The 23,304-nt window shown below is 33.5% G+C and overlaps 2 protein-coding genes across 3 annotated transcripts in view; one reads left to right on the plus strand and one right to left on the minus strand.

The window, feature by feature from the left end:
- The window catches only part of RB1 (RB transcriptional corepressor 1), a 165,118-nt gene that overhangs the window by 71,559 nt on the left and 70,255 nt on the right, over positions 1-23,304 (plus strand). The gene's annotated exons all lie outside the window — the stretch shown is intronic.
- LPAR6 (lysophosphatidic acid receptor 6) lies at positions 17,783-22,600 on the minus strand. The gene is made up of 2 exons (XM_074217120.1): positions 22,288-22,600; positions 17,783-22,200 (listed from the first exon to the last, which is right to left on the minus strand). Exon 2 carries the CDS (start codon positions 21,814-21,816, stop codon positions 20,782-20,784), a length of 1,035 nt encoding a protein of 344 aa, XP_074073221.1. The 5' UTR covers positions 21,817-22,200; positions 22,288-22,600; the 3' UTR covers positions 17,783-20,781.

A 23,304-nucleotide genomic window follows, 5' to 3' on the forward strand; every position in this document is an offset into this window, starting at 1 on the left:
TTAGGCAAAAAAAAAACTCCTCACCCTACCAACTTCCTTTCTTTGCAGAAGTGGGAGAAACCTTTGCTTTGGTGTATTTGCAATATTGTCTCTACAATTAGATTAGGTTAATGTGTTGATTAGTTTTATTGAACTTCTTGTAAAAATAATTAAATGAACAAATAAATAAAAAAGGATGACTCCTTAAATGGGGATTAGAGGGGAAGGAATATATTTAGAATTTAAGGTAAGGTGATCAGTGAATTCCTCAATTTCTATTTTGCTCAATTTCTACTCTCTGCTTCTAGGATATCAGGGCAGTTTTACTGGATTATTTCTTGAAAAATGAAGTCTAGGCTTTTTTTTTTATTTGGTATTAATTTTTCAGGTGTCTAATAATTTTTAAATTATCTCCCCTGGATCTGTTGTCTAGATCAATTGTATTTCCAACGAGATATTTCACATTTTCTTCTTCTAGTTTTTCATTCTTTTAGTTTTGTTTTATTGTTTCTTGATTTCTCACAGAGTCATCAGCTTTCCTTAGCTTCATTCGACATTTGAAGGAATTATTTTTTTCATAGAGTTTTGTATCTCCTTTTCCATCTTACTGATTCTGCTTTTTAAGGCATTTTTCTCCTCATTGGCCTTTTGGACTACTTTTTTCCGTTTGACTGAACTGTTTTTTAAGATGTTATTTTTATTCATTTTTTTTGTATCTCTTTCACCAAGCTGCTCACTTGATTTCCTTTTTTTTAAATTTTTTTTTCTTTTTTAATTTCTTTTTAAATTTAATTTAAGGCAATGATCACACAGTTAGGTAATTATTAAGTGTTTAAGACTGAATTTGAACTCAGGTCCTCCCAACCCCAGGGCTGGTGCTTTATCCACTGTGCCACCTAGTTGCGCCCTGCTGATTTGATTTTCATGATTTCCCTGCATGGCTCTCATTTCTCTTTCCAATTTTTCCTCTATCTCCCATACTTGATTTTCAAAATCTTTTTTGAACTCTTTCATTATCTGAGATCAATTCATATTTTACTTAGAGACTTTGGATACAGCAGTGTTGATTTTGTTATCTTCTAAGTGTGTATTTTGATCCTCTATATCTATAGGACCAAAGAAATTATCTATGATCAGATTCTTTTTCTTCTGCTGTTTGCTCACTTCCTCAGCCTATGACTTGATTTTAACCCTTTGTTAAGGTGGGGCTCTGCGACCTAAATTCCTCCAAGATCTTATGAGAGGCTGGCCTGTACTCTGGTCTGTGAATAACCACAAGCCCTCTCCTCTGGAACCATGAGGACAATCCCTGCTCTCTCTGTTATGGCAGTAAAGCTCCTTTTCCTGAGTGCAAGGAAAACCCAAACAAGACACCCTCTCCAAGAGGAGAGAGAGAGAGAGAGAGAGAGAGAGAGAGAGAGAGAGAGAGAGAGAGAGAGAGATTAATGGTGCCATATACTACAAAGGGTTGGGAAGGATAAGAATTGACCATAAGTTTTGTCAACTAACAAATAATTTATGAAGTGTCAGATACCTTGAAAGTGCTAGGGATACAACAAAAGACATGCACAGTATTTGCCCTCAAGGGACCTACATTTTAATGGGAGATATATTTGATTATGATAATAAAAGATACATAAAAATAGGTGGAAGGCAATCTGAGGGAAGGTATTAATACTAATGAGAAAGTTTGGCAAGAGACAGATAAGTCAATTTATCTAAAATATTTCCAAGAAGATAAAAAATGAATAAAAAGTAGAAAAATTAAGGTTACTCTAACAAACTCTCTTCTCCATCAAAGAAAGCATGTGAACTCTTCTGTCCAAAGGGCTACATAAAGAAGTAGAAATGACACTAATACTATTCCATAGATGAGAAAGGATATTGAACTAAACTAATTTTTACCCAGTGAAATATGCTGATTCTCTAATATTCTTATCCAGAAGATTCTATAAATCAATTTCCCAACAATTAACTCTTCCATATTTTCTTGCTTGCTTATATATTAGATTTATCCACATCTGATACATAGGCATATAAAATATGAATTGTATGGATTCTTGTCCAGTGTATGATATTGTTTCTTGTATTTTTATATTTCTGTATTCTTATGTCTCCCTAGCATGTAGCTAACTAATTTGTCTGAATCTTGTCTGCTTTTATATCAGTTTTACTGTACACTTGGATGAAAAAAGAATAGGCTAAAAGTAGTTCATAGTTTAAATTATGAGATTCATGGAACAATTTTTTCAAATATAGTAGCCAATTTAAGATTCTTTAGTTTTCTTGCTGCCTAACCTGTAAACAAAAATCTGAACTTCTTCAGTGTTCTTTTGAAATAGCAGACCTGACAGGAAGTAAACACAAAGGGGGAAAAAACCTCTGGCTCTGAAAAGGATGTCTGGTGTGTGTTTATGCCTCAGTGTTTCGTTGACCTCACATACTTTACACAAAAGTGTTAGTTTTTAATTTTAAAAGATGTCAAAAGCAGTCAGTGTCTCAAGAGAATTGGAAGACAATGACTTAGCCATAATTAGTCTTTTTTACATATTTAAGCATTTATGTAATAAAATGCTTCACATTGTGTTTAAATAATTAGCAGCCTTTTTTTTAGGGTTTTTTTTTTTTTTTTGCAAGGCAAATGGAGTTAAGTGGCTTACCCAAGGCCACACAGCTAGGTAATTATTAAGTGTCTGAGACTGGATTTGAACCCAGGTACTCCTGAATCCAGGGCTTGTGCTTTATCCACTACACCACTTAGCCGCCCCTATAATTAGCAGTCTTATAAAGGAAATATAATATTGAGTTTTATAAAGCACAGAGAAAGACACATAAAATGATGGTAAGTTAAGAGGAATTGTCCTATATGTTGAGAATCAGGAAACCTAGGTTCTGACGTCAATTTTGCCATTAATTATCACTGTAATCATGGCGATATATCTCTCTGTGATATCTTTCTTTGAATCTTAAAAAAATACATTTTATAATTTTCTGAAATACTTTTCTAAAACATATTGGACTTTATCTTTTTATATCCTATGAGGTAATGAAAGCTTAATATACCTCACTTTTATGGATGACATATAGTCATTTTAGAACTTTTACAACAAATATATACCAAAATTCTACTTTATATAGAACAACAAATTGTTTCCCAAAAAGATCTTCTCAACCTCCACTAGGAAACCTTTCTTTATAATTTTAAACAATATTGCTTTTTTCCTTCCTTCTATAGCACTTAGAATCAAGTATATGGTACTGACAACATGAAATTTAGCATTTTTATCATGTACTGACCTGTATTATCTACTATAGGCACTTAATAAATATTTGTTGTCCTTTTTTGAATCGTTGTTTGTATATCTATATCTATATATCTATCTATATGTGTATGTATATATGTGTGTGTGTATATATATATACATATATATGTGTATATATATTATATATATATATATATATATATATATATATAAGCCTTGCCTCCTAACAGTATTGTAATCTACTTGAGGACAAAGGACCCTCTTGGCTAAAAGCAATTTAGTATATTGACTTATTTATAACGCTTATGGAAACTTAGTTGATAGTTCTATCTCAGTCTCACGTATTTATCACATAAATTTTAATATGTATATATAGATATATGTTTGTACGCATATATGTTTAAGTGTGTATATGCACATAAATATATGAAATGTTTTGATCATCTTAAATCATTTTTATTCATCACATGAGTTTCTCAAAAGACGTAATTATATATCTACATTTTTTCATATTATATACCTAACAAAACTCCCTTTTAGAGGCCAATTCTTTATTTGACCTCTAAATTTAATAGAATAATATAGAAAATATGTATTTTTAACAGGAAGAAATTTAAACTTAGAACTATGACATTATAAAATGATCTATTCTTTAAATTATTGTCCCAGTTAAACCATTAAGCTCATTCTTTGTGGTAATTTTTGTAGTATTATTGTAGATTTAATAAAAAAGAATGTAAAATTGCAATAAAAAATGTATAGTATTGTTTCTTGTATTTATATATATTCTGTATTCTTATGTCTCCCTAGCACGTAGCTAACTAATTTGTCTTAATCTTGTCTGCTTTTATATCAGTTTTACTGTACACTTGGATGAAAAAAGAATAGGCTAAAAATAGTTCATAATTTAAATTGTGAGATTCATGGAACAATTTGTTCAAATATAGTAGCCAACTTAAGATTCCTTAGTTTTCTTGCTGGCTAACCTGTAAACAAAAATCTGAACTTCTTCAGTGTTCTTTTGAAATATCAGACCTGACAGGAAGTAAACACAAAGAGGGGAAAATCCTCAATATCATACACTGGACAAGAACCCATACAATTTTCTTAAAAGATTTATTAAATTTTAAAATCTTCCTCTTTTTATTCACCATTGTTTTTCCTATTTTTAATAATGTAATCTGAAGATTCACATTTTCTTTAATTAGTGAACATCTTTAATTAGTGAACATCTAACTTTAGTGTCAGTAAATATTTTAAGAATATAATTATATATTAATATATGAGAATACATTCTATTTCTTCTTTCACAATATAACTAATTTGGAATTGTTTATATAATTGCTCACACATAACCTATGTGTTTGCTGTCTTAGGAAGGGATGATGAGAAGAAGGAAGGGGGAGGAAGGAAAAATTTGAAACTCAGAATCATAAAAAATGAATATTGAAAACTTTCTTTACATATAATTAGGAAAAATAAAATACTATTTCCCCAAAAAAGAGAAGTGTAGAATCCTAGAACTTAGAACTGAAATAGCCTAATTGATCAGCCTCTCTTGTCAATTTATGTATGTTGAGTCTCAGTTTATTTACTCTTTGATTAGCATTAACTTTTCTCAGATCTTTTTGAAACTAATTCAATGCTTGATCAGCATACAGTCTTTCTGCATAAGAGTGTTGAGAAAACTTTTTTTCTTTCTTTTTTTTTTTTGCCAATTGCTCATTAAGATTGTTTCAGGGTCAGTTGATCAAGTCTGAGCTAAAGTATTCTGTACTTTTAGTCTGAACTATTGGGCATAAACAGCTTCATCCCTAAGAATCACATGATATTGCTACTGGTAAGAAGAGAAATAGGAGGGGATTGTTTTGAGGAAAGAGAAAGTAGGGGTCTAAGTGGACTAAAATAATCTTCTACTTAGTTTCCTAAGTGAGAAGAACAATACAGATTATTGGTGAGGACCAGCAGTCTGCATAAATTAATATGATTTAGTTCTGGAAGACATGTTAGTCTATCCTCTTCATGTTTTCAAGACAAAGAAACTTAGAACTCGAAAAGTTAAGTGAATTGCCCAAAAATCACAGTTCATATCAATGATAGCTACGTTCTTCATTCATTTAGGTTGTGAGAATGAAAATTTAATAAAGCGAAAATGCATTCAAAGATCTACATTGCCTATTTCTTTGAACAGCACAGGGATAGATATTTGGGTTCCCATGTGAATAGAAAAGACTAGAGAGTAAGGAATGAAGTATCCACTATTTCTCCTTACATTGCAGTTAGAAGTATAATGAAAGTTTTGTCTTATCTAGAACCTAAATCTATTTCTATGTCAAGTCCACTAATCATTCCCAGTTCTCCCTTTGGCATCCATCCAAATAAATATCCACCTAATACATGACAGTCCTTCATTATATCATATCTATTGTGTGTATGTATTGTGTGTGTGTGTGTGTAAACATATACATATTTGTCTGCCATTCAAACCTATACATTTAGCCATGTCCACCCACATCTCTTTTTACCAATACACAAGATTATTCAAGGACTTCCTGACCTTTTGATTCCATATACAGAGATTAGGAGTCAAAGTTGGGGGAAAAGGGGAATTATAAGAGAGGGTGATTAAGAAGTTGCAATAATATCAACAAGTTTCTAGTATTTAACGGATTTATATAACACAAACTTAACAATATATAAATATATTCCCTCCTAAAAAAATGTAAAAGGATAGTAACTCAAATTGTGTGAATATCTTTGAAATTTAAGTGTAATATCAAAAATGCATGAACTACATAAATAATGTTCTAATTGGTCTTCTTTCTCCTTCCAGTTCTCTTCCTCTCCAAACCATTTTCCTAAGATCTGATAGTCATTTTCATGCTGAAAAATTTTCAGTGACTTTCTATTATCTTAGGAATAAACTGCAAATTATTCAGCATAGGAATTAAATATACTTAAATCTAGCTCCAACCAATCTTTGCAGACTTATTTCATGTTATTTCACTGACTTACCAGATCTCTGACTTATCTCTATATCCTCACAAAAGCTATCCCCCCCCATACCTGTAATGCTTTCCTTCCTTACTTTCACCTTTTCTGTTCAATTCTGTAAGCATTTCTTGAGCAGTTACTGTGTGCCAGAAGATGTTGACTACAAAGGTGAATTCTTGTAATTCTTTGAAGTCCCAATTGCTTCTTCCTGAATGCAAACTTTCACAATTCCTCAATTTGTTAGTGTTTTTTCTGCCTCACGTTACTTTCTGCACTTTGTATCTCTAGAATCTTGAGGGCAAGGATCTGTCCTTGTGTTTTAATTCCAGTGATAGGCAGGGGTGTTTAAACTGAATTGAATTGTCCTTATCTTGCAGATGTGGAAACTGAGGCTTGGAGAACTTAAGTGATTTACCCAGAAATATTGAGTGGCAAAGATAGATAAATAGGGACTGCTTGGTGGTGCAGTGAATAGAGCACCGGCCTTAGAGTCAGGAGGACCTGAGTTCAAAACCAAACTCAAACAATAATTACCTAGCTTTCTGACCTTGGGGTCAATGCTTTACTAAAAAAATAAACATCATAAAAAAAGATAAATAAACTTTTAGTGAAAGTTTCTATTAACTGAAATTCTATTAATCATCACTTAAATATACCCAAGTCATCATTATTTTTCATATATATGACAGAGAAGTGCTTTGAGCTCCTGAAATTATTTCTGAGTCATCACTTTAAGCTATATTTAATAAATGTTCACGTTAATTGAATACTTAATTATATTGTTTAGTACTTTATTATATTATTCCTTATTTTTCACTTTTGTTAATCTTATCTCCCAATTAAATTTTTAATCTCCTCAAAGTCAAAGACTTTGTCATCTACTATTTCTATAATGCTTGACACATATAGTATAGCACTAGACTGAAAGGGATAGATTAGGAGGCAGACCTATGATTTCATTCTGGGAATTTGGAAAATTTCCAGATGTGGAAACTCCTACCAATGCTGATATAGTTGTAGAGAGTTGCCTCAAGCAGTTATTAAATGCTTGCAGAGTTAGGCAATTAGTCAACAACCATTTATTAAGTTCTTACTACTTGCAAATAAAATTAAAAAAATAAGTTCTGAGGATTTAAAGAAAGGCAAAAATAATCTCTGCTCATATTCTAATGAAGGATTACAAATACACACACACACACACACACACACACACACACACACACAGTCTAAAGAAGGAAATCTGAGGGGGAATGTTTTATAGAACAGCTAGGGGCCCCGGAAAGGGCTCTTGTAGAATATGGGATTTGAGCTGAAGTTTGAAGAGAGCCAGGAAACTAAAAGATGGAGGAAAGGAGTCAGAGCTTTCCAGTCATGGGAGGCAGTCACTACAAAGCATGAAAATGTAAGGTAGAGTGTTGTGTGTAAACAACAGCAAATATGAGACACACACACACACACACACACACACACAAGTATGTGTAGGAGAGTAATGTATAAGAAGATTGTCAAGACAAGGACATGGTGTGAAAAGTTTTAAATACCAAACAAAGGAGTTTATATTTGTTCCTGCAGGTAATGGGGAACCATTGCCATTCATTGAGCAGGCAAATGATGTTTCATACCTATACTTTAGAAAAATCATTTTGACAGCCGAGTGGAAGATGGATTAGAGGCTATTGAAATAGTTCAAATGAGAAGTGATGAAGGTCTGAATTAGGATGGTATTTGTATGAGTGGAAAGAAGGTATATGATGAGAAATGTTGTGAAGGTAAACATGACATGATTTATCAACAGGCTGGATAAGTAGGGTAAAGGATAGTGAGTAATTTTGGCATCTAGTGGTAATGAATAGAATCCTGGCTGGAGCCAGGAAGACTTAAGTTCAAATCTGACCTCAAGTTCCTTAACTCTGTCTGCATCAGTTTTCTCAATTGTAGAATGGGAATAATAATAATATGACCTACCAGGGTTGTTGTGAAGATCCACAACATAAATAATACTTGGCATAGTGATCATATAGATAGGAGAAGAACCAGGGAAGAATAATGTTACATCATTAATAGAAGAGGGGGTAGCTTGGTGGTACAGTGGATAGAGTACCAGTTCTTGAGTCAGGAGGACCTAAGTTCAAATCTACCTCAGACACCTAACATTTACTAGTTGTGTAACCCTGGTCAAGTCACTTAACTCTATTGCCTTGCCAAAGCAAACAAATGAGCAAAAATAATAGAGGAGAGAATATTTAGGAGAAAAAAGTGAGGCACGGAATAAAGTTGAATAGAAGAGTAATTGATAAGAATTGAGAAAAGGAGATTATATTTGATAATTTGGTGACTTCAAAGAGGATAGTTTGAGTTGAATGATGAGATCATTGCCAGATTGCAGAGTATTAAAAAAGAAAATAAGAGGAAAGGAAGTGGAAACATCTAGTATAAACAACTTTCTTAAGGATTTCAATCATCAAGAAGAGGAATGGTGTAAAATACTAGCAGAGATGGTAGGATCCCATTCCCTCCCAACTCCCCCTCTTCTGAGCTGAGAGCCTCTTAGGGAAAATTCTAATCTAAATCAACCATCTCCTACAGTATCTATGCAGGTGCTCTTGGGGAAATTCCACTACTATTCTCCTGATCACCTGGTTCCTGGTTTCTTGAGGTGACTCCAAAAATAGATTTTTTGACTGATGGTAGAGTCCCACCTCCTCCCTTGAGTGACCCAGAAGAAGTGGTCTTGGATAGTTTGTAATTTCATATTTTTCATTACATTAGCTTTCCTTCCAAAATCCATCCCCTCTTCCAAATTTCCTTCTACTTTGAAGAGCACTACTCTCCTTCTAGTCATTCAGGTTCTCATAGTCCCATTATCATTTTTGACTTCTCATTTTCCCACACTCCATATTCACAAATCCAATTATTTGCCATATCTTGTCACTTCTTTCTTTGAACCTCATATATCAGTCTTCTTTCTACTCGAACTGATAAATTCAGTCCCTTCACACCTCTGTGTCTCAAGTCAATTAGTATTTATTACACACTTACTATGTGTAAAACACCATGCTAAGTACTAGGGATTTAAAGAAAGGCAATAGTAGACTGCTCTAAGAGCCCATAATCTAGTAGAAGAGACAACATACGAACAAACAACTGTGTACAGTTGTACATATATACACAACATACATACACACAGGACAAATTTGAGGTTATTTTAGAGAGAAGGCACTAGAGTTAAGGGGGATCAAGAAAGGCTTCTTTTAGAAGCCAGGAAACAGAAATAAGAAAGAAGACAATTCAAGACTTAGAGGACAGATAGAATTGGGAGATAGAATGTTTTGAATTGCAGAATAAGTCAAGGGGCCTGGAAAGGTGGGAGGGAGCTGGCTTATGAAGGACTTTCAATGCCAGAGGATTTTTATATTTGATTCTTAAAGTAATAGGGAACCACAAGAGTTTATTGAATAGGATAGAGGGAAGTGACATGATGAGACATTTGCTTTAGAAATATTACTTTGATAGCTGAGGTAAGGATGAACTGAGCAGACAAAGGTTTGAGGCAGGGAGATCAACCAGAAAATCTTGAGTGATTGCTTTACTTTAATCCAACCTTCATCTAGCTAGCTGCCAAAGTGATTTTCATAAAGAACAGATGTTATTTCTCTACTCATTGAATTCCTGTAACTCCCCATTTAGGAATAAATGTAATTTCATATTTATCTAATTATTTTTAAATTTAAATTTCTATAAATTGTTTAATATATGTAATTATTAGTATAGTAGTACATGCATAATACTTAGAAATATAGCTCAAAATTTTTTCATTTATCAGAACATGTGATCAAAGCTACTTTGACATCACCAGTTAAAGTACCAGCAGGTTATATGACTTGACTAGTCATACAGCTAATGGATGTCAGAGACAAAATTTGAATTCAGGACTTCTTGGCTCTGAAGTAGTAAATATCCATTATGTTGTGCTGCTTTTCATGGGAGCTTCATAAATGTGTAGATTCACTGAAATGTGCACTGATTCTTGTGAAAATTGGTGTTTATATTTTTCTCAGCTTGAGTACTTGGGTTACCAGATAATTGTATATGCTTTAAAAAAACAGACACCTCTGACTTTTACATATCAAGTTCTTTACTCAGATTATTTCTAATGTCTGAACTTCAAGCTATTTTTAATTCCTCCTCCTTCAGCATACATTCTCTTCTCTCAAACTGCAATCCTCCATAATTCTTCAGAGTATTTTGTGACAATTAAGTTGTCAGAAAACAGTGTACTGGGTGGAACTAACCAGCCATCTACTCATTCATATTACATTAGACATTAGACATTACTTATTATATTAGACATCCACTACCATTCTCTGACCACATGTAACTTTACCCTGTCCTATGGACCTGTCCCTTTAGTCAAAAATTGGCAGAAGGGGAAGCTAGGTTGCTCAGTAGATAGAACACTGGCCCCAGAGTCCAGAGGATCTGAGTTCAAATATGGCCTCAGGCACTTAATATTTGCTTAGCTGTGTGACCTTGGGCAAGTTACTTAACCCCATTATCTTGTAAAAAGCCACCCCCCCAAAAAAAAGTCTTCAGAAGGGGAGTTAAGTTATTTAGTATATTAGATATTCTAGGGGGTGCCTTTGAGAATGATTCAAATTCAAAACTTGAATCCCAAAATAATTTGGGTACAATTTAAATAAATGATTCTTTTTATTATTCATCATTGGTAGTATAGGCATGTTTTATAAAAGCATTTTATTTGGTGTGTTCATTGTCCCAATCAGTCTCATCATTTTCATTGGGTGCTCTTTGCTTCTCTCCCTATTTTGTAATCTTGAGGACAGAAATTCTAGGCCTCATTTTACATGTCAGTATTTTCCCAAATTACTTAACCTATTCAGTTTTTACTTTAGCTGTCTGTGCCAATTTATTTTCATAGAACTTTTTTTTTTAATTGTTACTACCTAAAAGATGGGGAACTATTAGACGGGGGAGGAAAGATAGCCTTTCTTAACAGTTGCTGTGTGTGAAGTGTTAGTGTTCACTTTTCATTTAGGTGATTTTATATTGCAGTACTAAACAAGTCTCAACACAACTTGGAAGAAAGGAGTGTTAATTTGTCATTCAAGTACAGACAAGAAAGAAGATATCAGTTGCAAATAAAAGCTAAGAAATATCCGACTGTAGCAATTAGTTTGATTTCTTAGTTGTTCTAATAGAACAAGAGAATATTAACAAATTTGACAAAGCATTTTAATACCTTTTTAGGGCATAACTGTTAAATTCAATGCATCCTTAAATAAAATGCAACAGGTTTTGTGTGTATCTGCCTTTTCAAAACATTTTTAGAGGAATGAACAAAGCTGATTCTTCTTTATCCACTTCTTTCTGCCTCTTACAGGAACTACAAATAGTTGAAGTTGAATGTGTAGCTTTATTCATATACTAATTGGGGTTTTTTTAAATTTTTTTTTTTTACCATTGTCTACATTTCTCATACCTTGCCAAATACCAAAGGTCAATTTTGGGGCTTTCCTGTCAGTGCCGATTTTAGTGCAAGATAAGGAATTGTAAAATAGGAAATAGCTGTATCTGTTTTTCTTGGCTCTTCTAAAAAGAGATCAGGCTCTTTTAATCCTGCTAACTTTCTATGATTTCTGACTCCATTACAAATGAATTAATTAAAATACTTAATGACGAACCATCTTTCTGAGATTTGTACCTTGTTAGGAAGTTCTTCTAAATCTACCCCAAATGTATCTTATTACCTTATTTTAAGTTCATTTTCCCTGAGAGAATCTAATCATCATTATAGCCTTTCCCAAACTTTAAGACAAGTTATCTAAAGTGTTTCTTATCTTTATTATTAAATGATTTTAATTCCTTTTTTTAGGGTTTTTTTTTTTGCAAGGCAAATGGGGTTAAGTGTAAATGATTTTAATTCTAACTAAATTTTGGTTTCTAACATTTTAGTAATTTTTCTTCAGTGGACCTGTACTTTTCTCTGTTGTCTATCTGTCATTTAAAATCCTTTCATGAATATGCTTGAGGAAAAGAGATATTTATTATGATTTTATTATTTTTATTAGATAAAAAGATAAAGCTTATTTAAGTAAAAAGCTGGAACAGCAAAGAAATGAAAAGGCTTGTCCATTATCATTTGGTTAATCAGTGGTTGATTGAAGTGAATAGAAATGAGTGTATTTCTGCATCTAATCTGTGGTCTTTACTTGGAAAGAGATAATCTTTGAGTTATTTTATTATACTTATTGATTTTCTTCCTAATAAGATATGTAACATATTTGAATACCACACAGTTCAAAATCAGAGCCTAATATGATAGACCTACAGTACTTTAAACCAGGGTCTTTCCCAGAATAAAATTTTATAAGGGTCAGTGCAAAATGAAATAGATCCATGTTGTTTTATTACTGTAGCAAGAAGTTACAGAATTGCATTATTATTATTTATGGGAGCCCATGTGTGTATGTATGTGTGTATGCTTTTGTGTGTGGGTATGTGTATGTATGTGAAGGTCTGTTGAGATGTATGTATTTGTTGTTTTTGTTCATCCAAAGAATTCTTATAAGGTTGTACACTAAAAATAAAAGAGCTTTAATGTAAAGACTATCAGACAGTCTTCTGTGAGGGGGTGGGGGGGGAGGGAAGCAAGATTAGGGGGAAATTTGTAAAATTCAAAAATAAATAAATTTAGAAAAAAAATTTTAAAGTACTAAAAAATAAGTTTTTTTGATCTAGCAAGTTACTTCAGTTATTAACTATTAAATTTCATGAGCCAGTGTGATTTTTTTTAATACATTTTGACAGTCATATTCCAAATGTTAATAAGTTAAAATGCTTCTTTTTTTTAGCAAGTAGGTTTGTGATCAAGGCCTTTTGTGAACTGACTTTTGATCCTAGGCAAAATCTTTTCTTAAGCCTAAACTTTAATTGAGTATGAAAACTTAGCATTTTTTCAACAACCAAATAAAAAAATTCCACTAAGAAATTGTTTGAAAATTAGTTCTAATAGAATGATTTAGAATATTCTTTTTTTATAAAAGTCTCTTAAGAAATTTTTAAGACAGTAATTAATAAAATGAAGTCAAAATTATTTCCTTCTGGAAGTAATAATTTCATTTAAAAAAAAATAAAGACTGGATAGGTAGGTTAACCAGGAAAGAAGCACATATGGAATGGGCCAATGTTGGAAGCAAAACTATTTCAAGGGCATTGAGGGACCCTTCTTGAATCATTTTTACAAAAGGAACAAAGACCACACATATAGTATGATTATTGAGACAAGATAATTGAGACAATTACTGCCCCAAACTTTTATAAATAATATTCTACAGCAAATAATATTCTATAACTTTATGTTATACAATTAACTGTAAGAAAATAAAAGACAAGTCATTTTGCTTCTTTTTATTTACTATAGAAAAGCATGATTTGATAGTACAAAATGCCTCTTTCAAGATTTTCCTCCAGCAAAAATATCTCTCATGCATATTTCAGAATCACATGAGATTTCTTGAAAGATGTAATAACAGAGATTGTTTAGCTACCTTGTGATCAGAAATATCAATTGAAGCATAAAACAGGGAAAGAAAAAGTTGACCAAGAGATATTTTCTACTCTTCTACAGAATGTCCAGTCTAGTGGAGTCCAAACAGAAGAATATTTGTTATATGTGGTCAGATCCTCCAGATCTTTTTGTGAATTGATTATCTTTTTGTTCTGAAACATTGGAGAGCCTCCTAATTAATAATCACTCAAAAGAGTTCAGCCCAACTAACCATACTGTGGAAAAGCCATATAAATGGAAAACTGTCTTTTATCCAGGTTATGATAAGCAGTTGAAAGGAGACACAGAGGTGTACAACTGAGATTCAGAATTAAATAAAAGGAGAGAAGGCTAAATTATATTTTAGTAACTGTTTAGTTCTTTAACTGATCCCAAGTTTCTCCCTGGTACAAAATACTTTTTTTTTTTTTTTGCAAGGCAAATGGGGTTAAGTGGCTTGCCCAATGCCACACAGCTAGGTAATTTTTAAGTGTCTGAAACCGGATTTGAACCCAGGTACTCCTGACTCCAGGGCCGGTGCTCTATCCACTGCGTCACCTAGCCGCCCCTTCCCTGGTACAAAATAACCAAACTTTTTAACACTAGTAGTCTTCTGGTTTTATGGCTAAAATTATAATGTAATCTCCAAAGAACCAGAATTGTGAGTCACTGTAAGATCATTGGAGAGATACAAAGTGACCCTAAATTAGCTTGCAGAATATTATGAATGAAGAACTTTGCATAGGAAGAAGCACAGAAAATCAGAGAGAGTAGACTGAACAAGATAATTTTAATGGTCTCTTCTAGCTCTAAATATATAATATGGAGATGTAGGACCCCCCCCCAAAAAAAAAGGAAACACTCCATCAGTGGGTAAGAGGAGGATAATTGGTGGATTACTCATCTTCTCTATAACATCAAGAGAACTAGAGGAAGGTCTTCAATTTAGATGGACCTACTGAGGAAGATTTAATAAAGGATAATGATGAGGAGGATAATAATGGATATAACAAGAAGATGAGATAGGACCTGTTCCACTGGAGAAAATGTATCAGTAATACTACAGATCCATCAAAATATTTATTGCTTTGATCTGTCAAAGAATTAAAAAGTAATCATGTTTATTTTTAAATATTAATGTAACATAGTATTTGTAAATTTCTTTGGGGGGGGGTCAAGGCACTGGGGTTAAGTGACTTGCCCAAGGCCACACAGCTAGGTAACTATTAAGTGTCTGAAGTCACATTTGAACTTGGGTCCTCCTGACTCCAGGGTCAGTGCTCCATTCACTGAGCCACCTAGCTTCCCCTTATTTAATTTCTTGAAATGTTCAGTTAACATGCTGAGGAATTCTTTTCTAGTTTCATGTATAAATAATGTAACTGATACATAGCAATTCAGCCTCTTTTTTCATAACCCATATCCACTCTCTACCCCTAGATATAACTACAGAGCAATTTCCTGAGATCAAGCTATTAAACTCCTTGAGTTCTAATTGGGACTCGTACATTGTGATGTTTTATCTTCCATGTTTTCTTTATATTATTTTGTGTTGGAATTAAACATTTTGAAGAATACCTAGGAACTATTTCTATACTTCAAGGAGATTAATTTCATCAATATGCATAGTCCTTTTATTGATATACATAGTTCTTTTTTATCAAATCATTACATCTTCCACCCAGGTATGAACCACAATTCCTGAATGTTTTGAACTCTCTTGAGATGCTGTACTAAAGGAAAAAAGTCAGAAGTCATTTTTTTGTGGACAGTGCACGACAGGCAATGTATGTGGCAGAAAAGGCAGCATAAGATTAATTTAAAATTTCATGTACATACATATATATATATTTCAATCAGTAGAGATCTGCCTTCTCTCCCTCCTACTCTATTCCCTTCCCCCAGCTAAGAACAAAAGGAAAACAAAATTCCTTATAACAAATATGTATAGTGAAAAACTAATTTCTGTATTGAATTTGTCTGGAAAAATAGTGCCTCCCATTTGGTACTCTGAGTCTTTTGCCTCTCCATCAGGAAGTGAGTAACATGTTTTATCATTAGTCCTCTAGAATCATGGTTGGTCATTATGCTGCTCATAATCTCTAATTCTATCAGAGTTGTTTTATCTTTACCATGTTGATGATATTGAATAAATTGTTCTATTTCTGTTCATGTCATTCTATAGCAGTTCATAACTTTTCAAACACTATACTCTTCATTACTTCTTATAGTACAGTAGTATTCTTCCATATTTATATACTGTGACTTGTTTGGCTATTCTCCATTATGGGCATGCTATCAGATTCCTATTCTTTGCCAATTGCCTATTCTAGCTCTTTGAAAAGCTAGATGAAAAGCTCATTTCTTTTTCATTTTTTTCCTTTGTTGCTGTCATTTCATTTATAAAACTATTTTTACTCTTAAAAAAAAACAACCTGTTTTCAAAATCCCCAGGAATTCTAGTTAAATCTGTGGCCAAGTTATATTTTTCTTTGAGGTTTTGTTTATAGATGAGGAATTTGTTGTTGTTATTGTTGTTTGTTTGCTCATTCTTCCAACCTACTTCCCAACTACATATAGTATTAAGGACTAGGCAGATGCTCTATCCACTGTGCCACCTAGCCGCTCCTGGCCTTGCTTTTTTCTATATATTACTGGAATACTTCCCTGGACCCAGGCCAGCATTCCCTGAATCTGTGATCTTATACTGGATATAGTGGGTGACAGCTGCCAGTTGTCAAAAGTTCATGATGCTCATTTGGTCTGGAAGAATAATTTAGCCCTGTGTACTGACTCAAATTAAGACCCTCCCCCTTTCAAGTTCTGATAATTTATAATCCAGCAAGAGAGTGTACCAGAATTGCTAAGTAAAGTGCCAGCTTCCCTATCTCTTCCCATATCTCTTTCTCTGGATATAGGGAAGCCAGGAGAAAAATTGAATCACTGAGCAAATAAAGTGAAAATCTGTGCCTCTGCCAATTCCAAGGATCCTTTTCTCCCTCAAGGTGGTGAAGACCTGTGAGTTATTGCTCCTGGGAGTAAAAACATAAAACTTTCTAAAATTCTCCCCTTGCTCTTCTCCCCCATTGACTCTTGATGGGGGGGAAAGATCTTAGGTTCCAAACAGCTTAAGTAAATACATTATGAATAGGTTTGAAGCTATTTCTTTGCCTTTCCTTGCCCCCTTTTGGAACATTGTTTTCAAAGCCCATGAACCAAGTATTGGAGCAAGTCCTGAAGGAGTACAGAAGAACCTTCCCTAGCTACATCTGTTCCTTGGGAATCTCAAAGGTCTCGGCTTCTTCCCATGTGTATTCTTTTCTGCTTCTACTTTCTAGTTCCCTTTGACTTCCATTCAGTCTGTTAAACACCTAACACTTGCCAAGGCTGTGCTATTTTTTCCCTAAATTTTCTTTTAAAAAAAATTATCTACTTTACTGATAACCATTAAAATTCTAGGGGAAAAAATGGGGCCCAGGAGAAAGACACAATGATCTCCCTGCTGGCAATATGTAGAACAGGTTCAAGTAAGGAAAAAGTGGAAGCAAAAAATAATTAGGGAAGTAAGGTCATAAGGGCCTAGACTAGTATGACAATGGTAATGGAAAAGTAATCATCAATAAGCATTTATTTTGTGATTCTGTAAAACTGATGTCATCAAAGTTAGGATTTTCTTTCATGCTATTTTGCCTCCAATTACCATATGAAATTGAAAATCAGTTTTTGAAATTTGACGTCTATGATTGTTACCCTTCAGTGAGATGAAGGATCTGGATATTTCTCAGATTAGCTTTCTTTCGCTTTGCCTTCAGTTTTGATTATGTCTCAAGAGAGTGAGAACTTTTCTAATTTATGTTCTAGTATTTTTCTTACATTTATACCTATAAGTGTCAACAATTTAGCAATATGTTTTCTTTTTATGGAAGGGGAGAGGAACTAGACCTGTCATTTGATGGTGGAGGAATATATCAAAACAAACTGCATTTCAGAGAGTTTATTGAGACATTGAGAGCTTATGACCCCCTCAAGATCAGCCGATTTGTGCAAAAAGTGAGACTTGAATCTCTGTCTTCCTGAACAAAGGCCAGGCCTCTATCAGTTAAAAACAAAGAGCATATTTTCTCATTGAAATATTAGAAATGGTTTCCCCAAAGCCTAATTTAGCTTATAATGTACCTGAATCAATAATATCAATAGTTCATATTATTTTATGAATTCCAATGAAATACCCCCCCCTTACCCCTCTATGGGTTATTCTTTTTTTTAGGTTGTTTTTTTTTTTTTTTGCAAGGCAGTGGGGTTAAGTGGCTTGCCCAAGGCCACACAGCTAGGTAATTATTAAGTGTCTGAGACCAGATTTGAACCCAGGTACTCCTGACTCCAGGCCCGGTGCTTTATCCACTGCACCACCTAGCCACCCCAAGATAGATCTATGGGCTATTCTAATTGCAAATTTCCAGTTATTTTTATAGTATTGTTGCTTTTGGGAAATATTTCAAAATTTCAAAAGACTCTTGACCCAATTATCTCCTTAAAGTCAAAATTAAAAAAATTTTCTCAGGTAAGCTCAAGATGTACAAGCCATATAATCAACTGTTTAAATTTCATTTTGCTGGGGGGAGGAGGAAATCAGTTTCTACAATAACTTTAAAAATTGCAAAGAGCACTCCTAAATCTTGATGACAAAATATTTTGGTACAGACTGGTATAAGTTTCACAGGTATTTGTTAGTTGCTTTTTAAAAGAAAAGAAAATGCTTCAAAGGTATATTTGCATTTTCCAATTTTGTTTTCCTGAAACATGGCTTTCAGCAATCTTCTAAGCCTTTTTCTAAGTCAGTGTTCTAAGAGTTGATTCCAGAGTTGACCTCATTAGTCATCTAGTTCAACTCATACTTGAAAAAAAAAATCCTCACTACTTCACAATTGACTAATCATATCTAATCTTTCCTTGAAGACCTCATATGAAGGGAGACTCTGTTTGCCAAGTAGTTCATTCTACTTTGAGATAGAAATATGTTATAAGTGCACTAACACCTTTATAGGTAAAGGACCAGATTTACCTTCAAAAACCAAAACCAAAAAAGTGACCATAACTTTGCATAAACATCTGATCTTTGATTTAGAGCTGAAAAGAATCTTTCAAATACAGTCATCTAATCAAATTCCCTTGTTTTGTAGATGAGGAAACACCCTTTGAAAAGTTAAATTTTTTTTTTATGCAATGACACAGGATAGTAACAGAACAGAGATTTGAATTTAGATCCTCTTGACTCCAAATCTAGGGCTCTTTCCATAGTGCCTTCTTGTAGTGTCTTGGGAGAATACCTTGATTTGTTTAAATTGTTTAGTTCATCGAATTGAAGTTTACTGCTGCAACTCCTTTTCATCATTTCCCTTTTGTGAAATGAGTGAGGATTTATGCACTAAGGAAATGATTAATATGTTATCCAATATAGTATAGACACATGAATACAGAAAAATACAGTGTTTTTCCATCCTTCTCACTAGCCTGCTTGTCTGGCTGATGTTTGTTTTTGTTATCAAAAACATTCAGGGATGGTAGACTATTAAGGAGTAAGATCAGACATAAATTTTCAAGTATTTGACAAACTGTTAGGGTATTAAATTATATTGCATGTGTCTGTAACAGGAAACTCAAATTTTTTGTTACTAAAAGTAGATTATTTGCTTGAAGCTTTGTTTCAACAGGCAGGAAGAAAACTGGGTAGTAACAAAGCTTTTAGAAAACTTTTGCTACAGTGCTTGGGTTTGATTTTAATTTAAGAACAAACCCTATATTTTGTTTCTTTTATGCAAATGAAAATCTACTTATCTATTTAGTTGCAGTTTCTTTTGTTGGCTTTATTTTTTTTAAGTTGAACTTGCACTATACTTCATTCACCTCATTTTATTTCACAGTAGCCTTTGAGTTAGGTAATCAATTGATTTCAAATTTTTAAAAAGTTTCTTCCTATTTTCAAATATTCTTTGTAAAAGGATCATAAACAATCTTCCATGTATCCCATACTTTTATATAAATACTTAAAATACAAAATTGTGATTCTATAAAAGTATTTTACAAAGATTTTAGTTTGCAAAGAAATACTTTTTTGTGCTTCCCTCTACCCCCATTTTGTGGTGCTGCTTATTCTAGTATAGAAAGTTTGAACCTTGTACTTATTATCAAATTACAAAATATGTAATTTGGGTAGGAATATTTTAAAACCACACAGCACTTTTTTGCTATGAAGACAAAAACCATACTACTTGATTTCAGTTTTTGGGCTCTATAAGCCTAAACAAGATTAAACTACTGGAGAATAAGTTTAATGTTAAAAATTTCTTGGTTAAAAATGTAAAAACCTTTAAAAGCCCATTTCACAAAGAATCATTTTGAATTGATTTGTGAAGAAAACCTAAACTGATACATAAAGGAGCTGTGTAATCAGTTAAGATTCCAAACTGAAATTTATTATCGTTATTAATACTGCTTTTTTTTACCATTTTTTTTCAGACCTCAGTCTCTCATATTCTTATGTTATTAGTTCTGGCATTATGGTGGGAAGTACACTGACCTAGGATAATTAAGTCACATGACCATCACTTATCATTTGTTAAATCATAAAACTCCTTTTGGACCTTGATACATCTGTGTTAATGAGCTAACAATAACAGCTTCCTTAAGAACATTTTAACTGTAAGAGGAGGTACTGAAACCAAGTTTAGAGTTTAGAAAATAGTTTAGAAAAATAGATCCTCAAATATAGAAGCTACCAAGAGCAGAATATGCTTTTAATACTTAATACATATTTTTCTGTAATTTAAAAAAAAATGCTAAAAATTTCAGATATATTTAAAGCACTGTTCATATTTTAAAGGTTTAAACCAAAGAAATAGTTTAAACAAGAAAACAATTTTCACAGTTGTGGCAGTGCCAGTCATTTAAGTCCCAGTAGTCTATATAGTTCATGTGTTTTTATATTGTAGATTCATTATCAAATATTTTATTTTTCAAAGTCTGCAAGTTGTGCTGGATGAAATTCTCTGTTCCTTGAATTTCAGAGAATCTGGAATCACTCTTCCTAGTAGACCAGTTCTTCATTTTTATTGAATTTTGAATAGTGTCTGATGTAAAATAATAAATTATAGGATCAAAACAACAGTTTGAAACTGCAATGCAGAGCGTGATTGGGTACATGGTCCTGACTGCAGCCACCACGGAGCAGTTAACAAAAGTCTGTGTTCTCATAAGAGAATATAGGATCAAGTTGATATTATATGGTACAAAACAAAAACAAAATATGACCAAATGAACAAAAATCATCTTCAGGACTTTGGTTTTGTTTAGTTTGCTTCTGCTCAGAGTAACTGGCTTATTTAAAGTCCTTAACACCAAACTGGAACAGGTCACATTTAAGATCAATGGAATAAAAAATCCCACAGTTTCGATGAAAATCACTATCCTTGAGAGATAGGTTTTCCACGTGGCTTCTGGAAAATTTTCAAAGCATGCTTCGGAGTTTTTGCCCCGAGAGTGGGTCGACTGAAAAAAGACTGCGGGCGCACTGCCACCTAGCACAGTCAACCACACAGAAAAACAAACGATTTTTGCATTTTTCTTGGTTCGGAGAGTCTTGGATCGAAATGGGTAGAGAATAGCCAAAAAGCGATCCACACTGATACAAGTTAAGAACAGAATGCTTCCGTACATATTCGTATAAAACAGCATGACGGAAATCTTGCAAAGCACATCTCCAAAAGGCCAGTTTCGAGTGGCAAAGTAAAAAATCCGGAAAGGCAGGGTGAAGACGAAAAGCAAATCCGACAGGGCCAAATTAATCATGTAAGTGGTTGTTTCGTTTCGCATTTTGAGTGTGCACATGAAAATGTACATAGCTACACAGTTGGAGATTAACCCCAGCACAAACACCATGCTAAACATGCACCCGTACAAAGTATACTTAAAGGAGTCATCGTAGGAACAGTTGGAACTGTTGGTGCTTACCATCATAAAGGTGCTCTAGATTTACAATGGAGAAATCCCAGCCCGGGTAGCCAGCCTCCTTTTCCTCCTTTCCCAAAGTATTCAGATGGTGATCACTTTATAACCTCTAATTTATTTGCAAATGTTTGGGGTCTTTGGATGGCTTCATAAGTTTTTCCTTTCTCCAGGAAATCTCCAAAAGAAACATGAAATTTAGCTGTAAAGTCGCTGTCTGGTGCCTTTAAGGAGAAAGCATTCTTTTATTGCAGGAATCACTACAAAAACCGGGGATCCAGGACTGGTCAGTTGAAAGAATCCCCCCTTTTTTTTAGATATCCAGTGGAGTCATCCTTGAGGAGCAGGAATTTAAAGTAAACCGCCGTGGATTGGAAATCCGCTCTGTTTGAAATCCTGTATTTCGTGAATGAAACAATTCAATGAAACAAAATTTCTAAGTTGATTTAGCAAAAGAAATGTTAGACTTTAAAAGCTACTTACAGAAGGTTAGAACATGAAGTGCTTTAAATATTCTCACTTGGTCTCTAGCTTCTTTTACGCCTTTTTTAACAAGTTTTCCTTCGCTACCTTTCCGGTGTGCTGATCTAGAAAGCGAAAAGCAAAGTTCACAAACAATTCTCAAAAGTTCCTTCCTCCAGAAGAATTGAGAAGTTTTCTTCAGTAGCGTGCAGCATGTTCTGTGAGAGTGAGTGAGTGAGTGAGTGAGTGAGTGTGTGTGTGTGTGTGTGTGTGTGTGTGTGTGTGTGTGTGTGTGTGTGTGCAGAAAGTTTGCTTTCTCAGAACAGAAGAGGAAGGCTTGCTAGGTTTGTAGTATGACATCACAGGAAGAAGAGGCTGGGTTTGGACGAAGAATGGTTTCCAACTCCCTTGCTTGCAGTTTCTTTAATCTGATAAAAGTGTCGGCTGGGAATATGCCTTGGGGGCTTGCAAATGGTCCTTGGCTTCCTTGGAAAGACAGTTCTTTTAAATTTTTACTTTCGGAAATGCTTTCTAGTGTTCTGGCAGTGTATCCTTTGAGTCCACTTTTGTTAGTTTTTTTTTCCGTTTCAAGCAATTTTTTTCCGTTTCAAGTAATGTTTTTAATTCTGAAGTAGTTGCTAATATTTAGTGACAAAGCAGTCTCCGAGAATCTCAGAATGAAGTTAAGTTTAAATCCTGTAGCAGTTTTCATTAACTATATATTTTCATGTTTTCAAATCGAAATGATCAGTGAATCGCTTCATTTTCCCCTCAAACTTATTTTTACTAGTTCACAGCAAGGCATAGGATTTTTAATTTGCTTAATGACTACAAACATAAAAAAAAGCAAAAAATTTAAGTTTCAGACAAATAAGATTTGAGTTAGAAATTATTTGTAGTTAATGGCTTCTTTCATTTCTGTGTTATCTTAATGTAGATAAATTAAGTGACTATAGGTACTAATTGAGATAGAGGTAATTCCATATCTATCAGTCATTTTAATGCTGGGAAAGAAAAGAATTGAATGCTTTTTTAGTA

Source organism: Macrotis lagotis, chromosome 1, assembly GCF_037893015.1.
Source record: "Macrotis lagotis isolate mMagLag1 chromosome 1, bilby.v1.9.chrom.fasta, whole genome shotgun sequence".
NCBI classification, from domain to species: Eukaryota; Metazoa; Chordata; class Mammalia; order Peramelemorphia; family Peramelidae; genus Macrotis; species Macrotis lagotis.

What these genes read in the sequence shown, in the direction of transcription:
- LPAR6 (XM_074217120.1), bottom strand. Translation starts at nt 21,816, where the DNA reads ATGATGGTAAGCACCAACAGTTCCAACTGTTCCTACGATGACTCCTTT.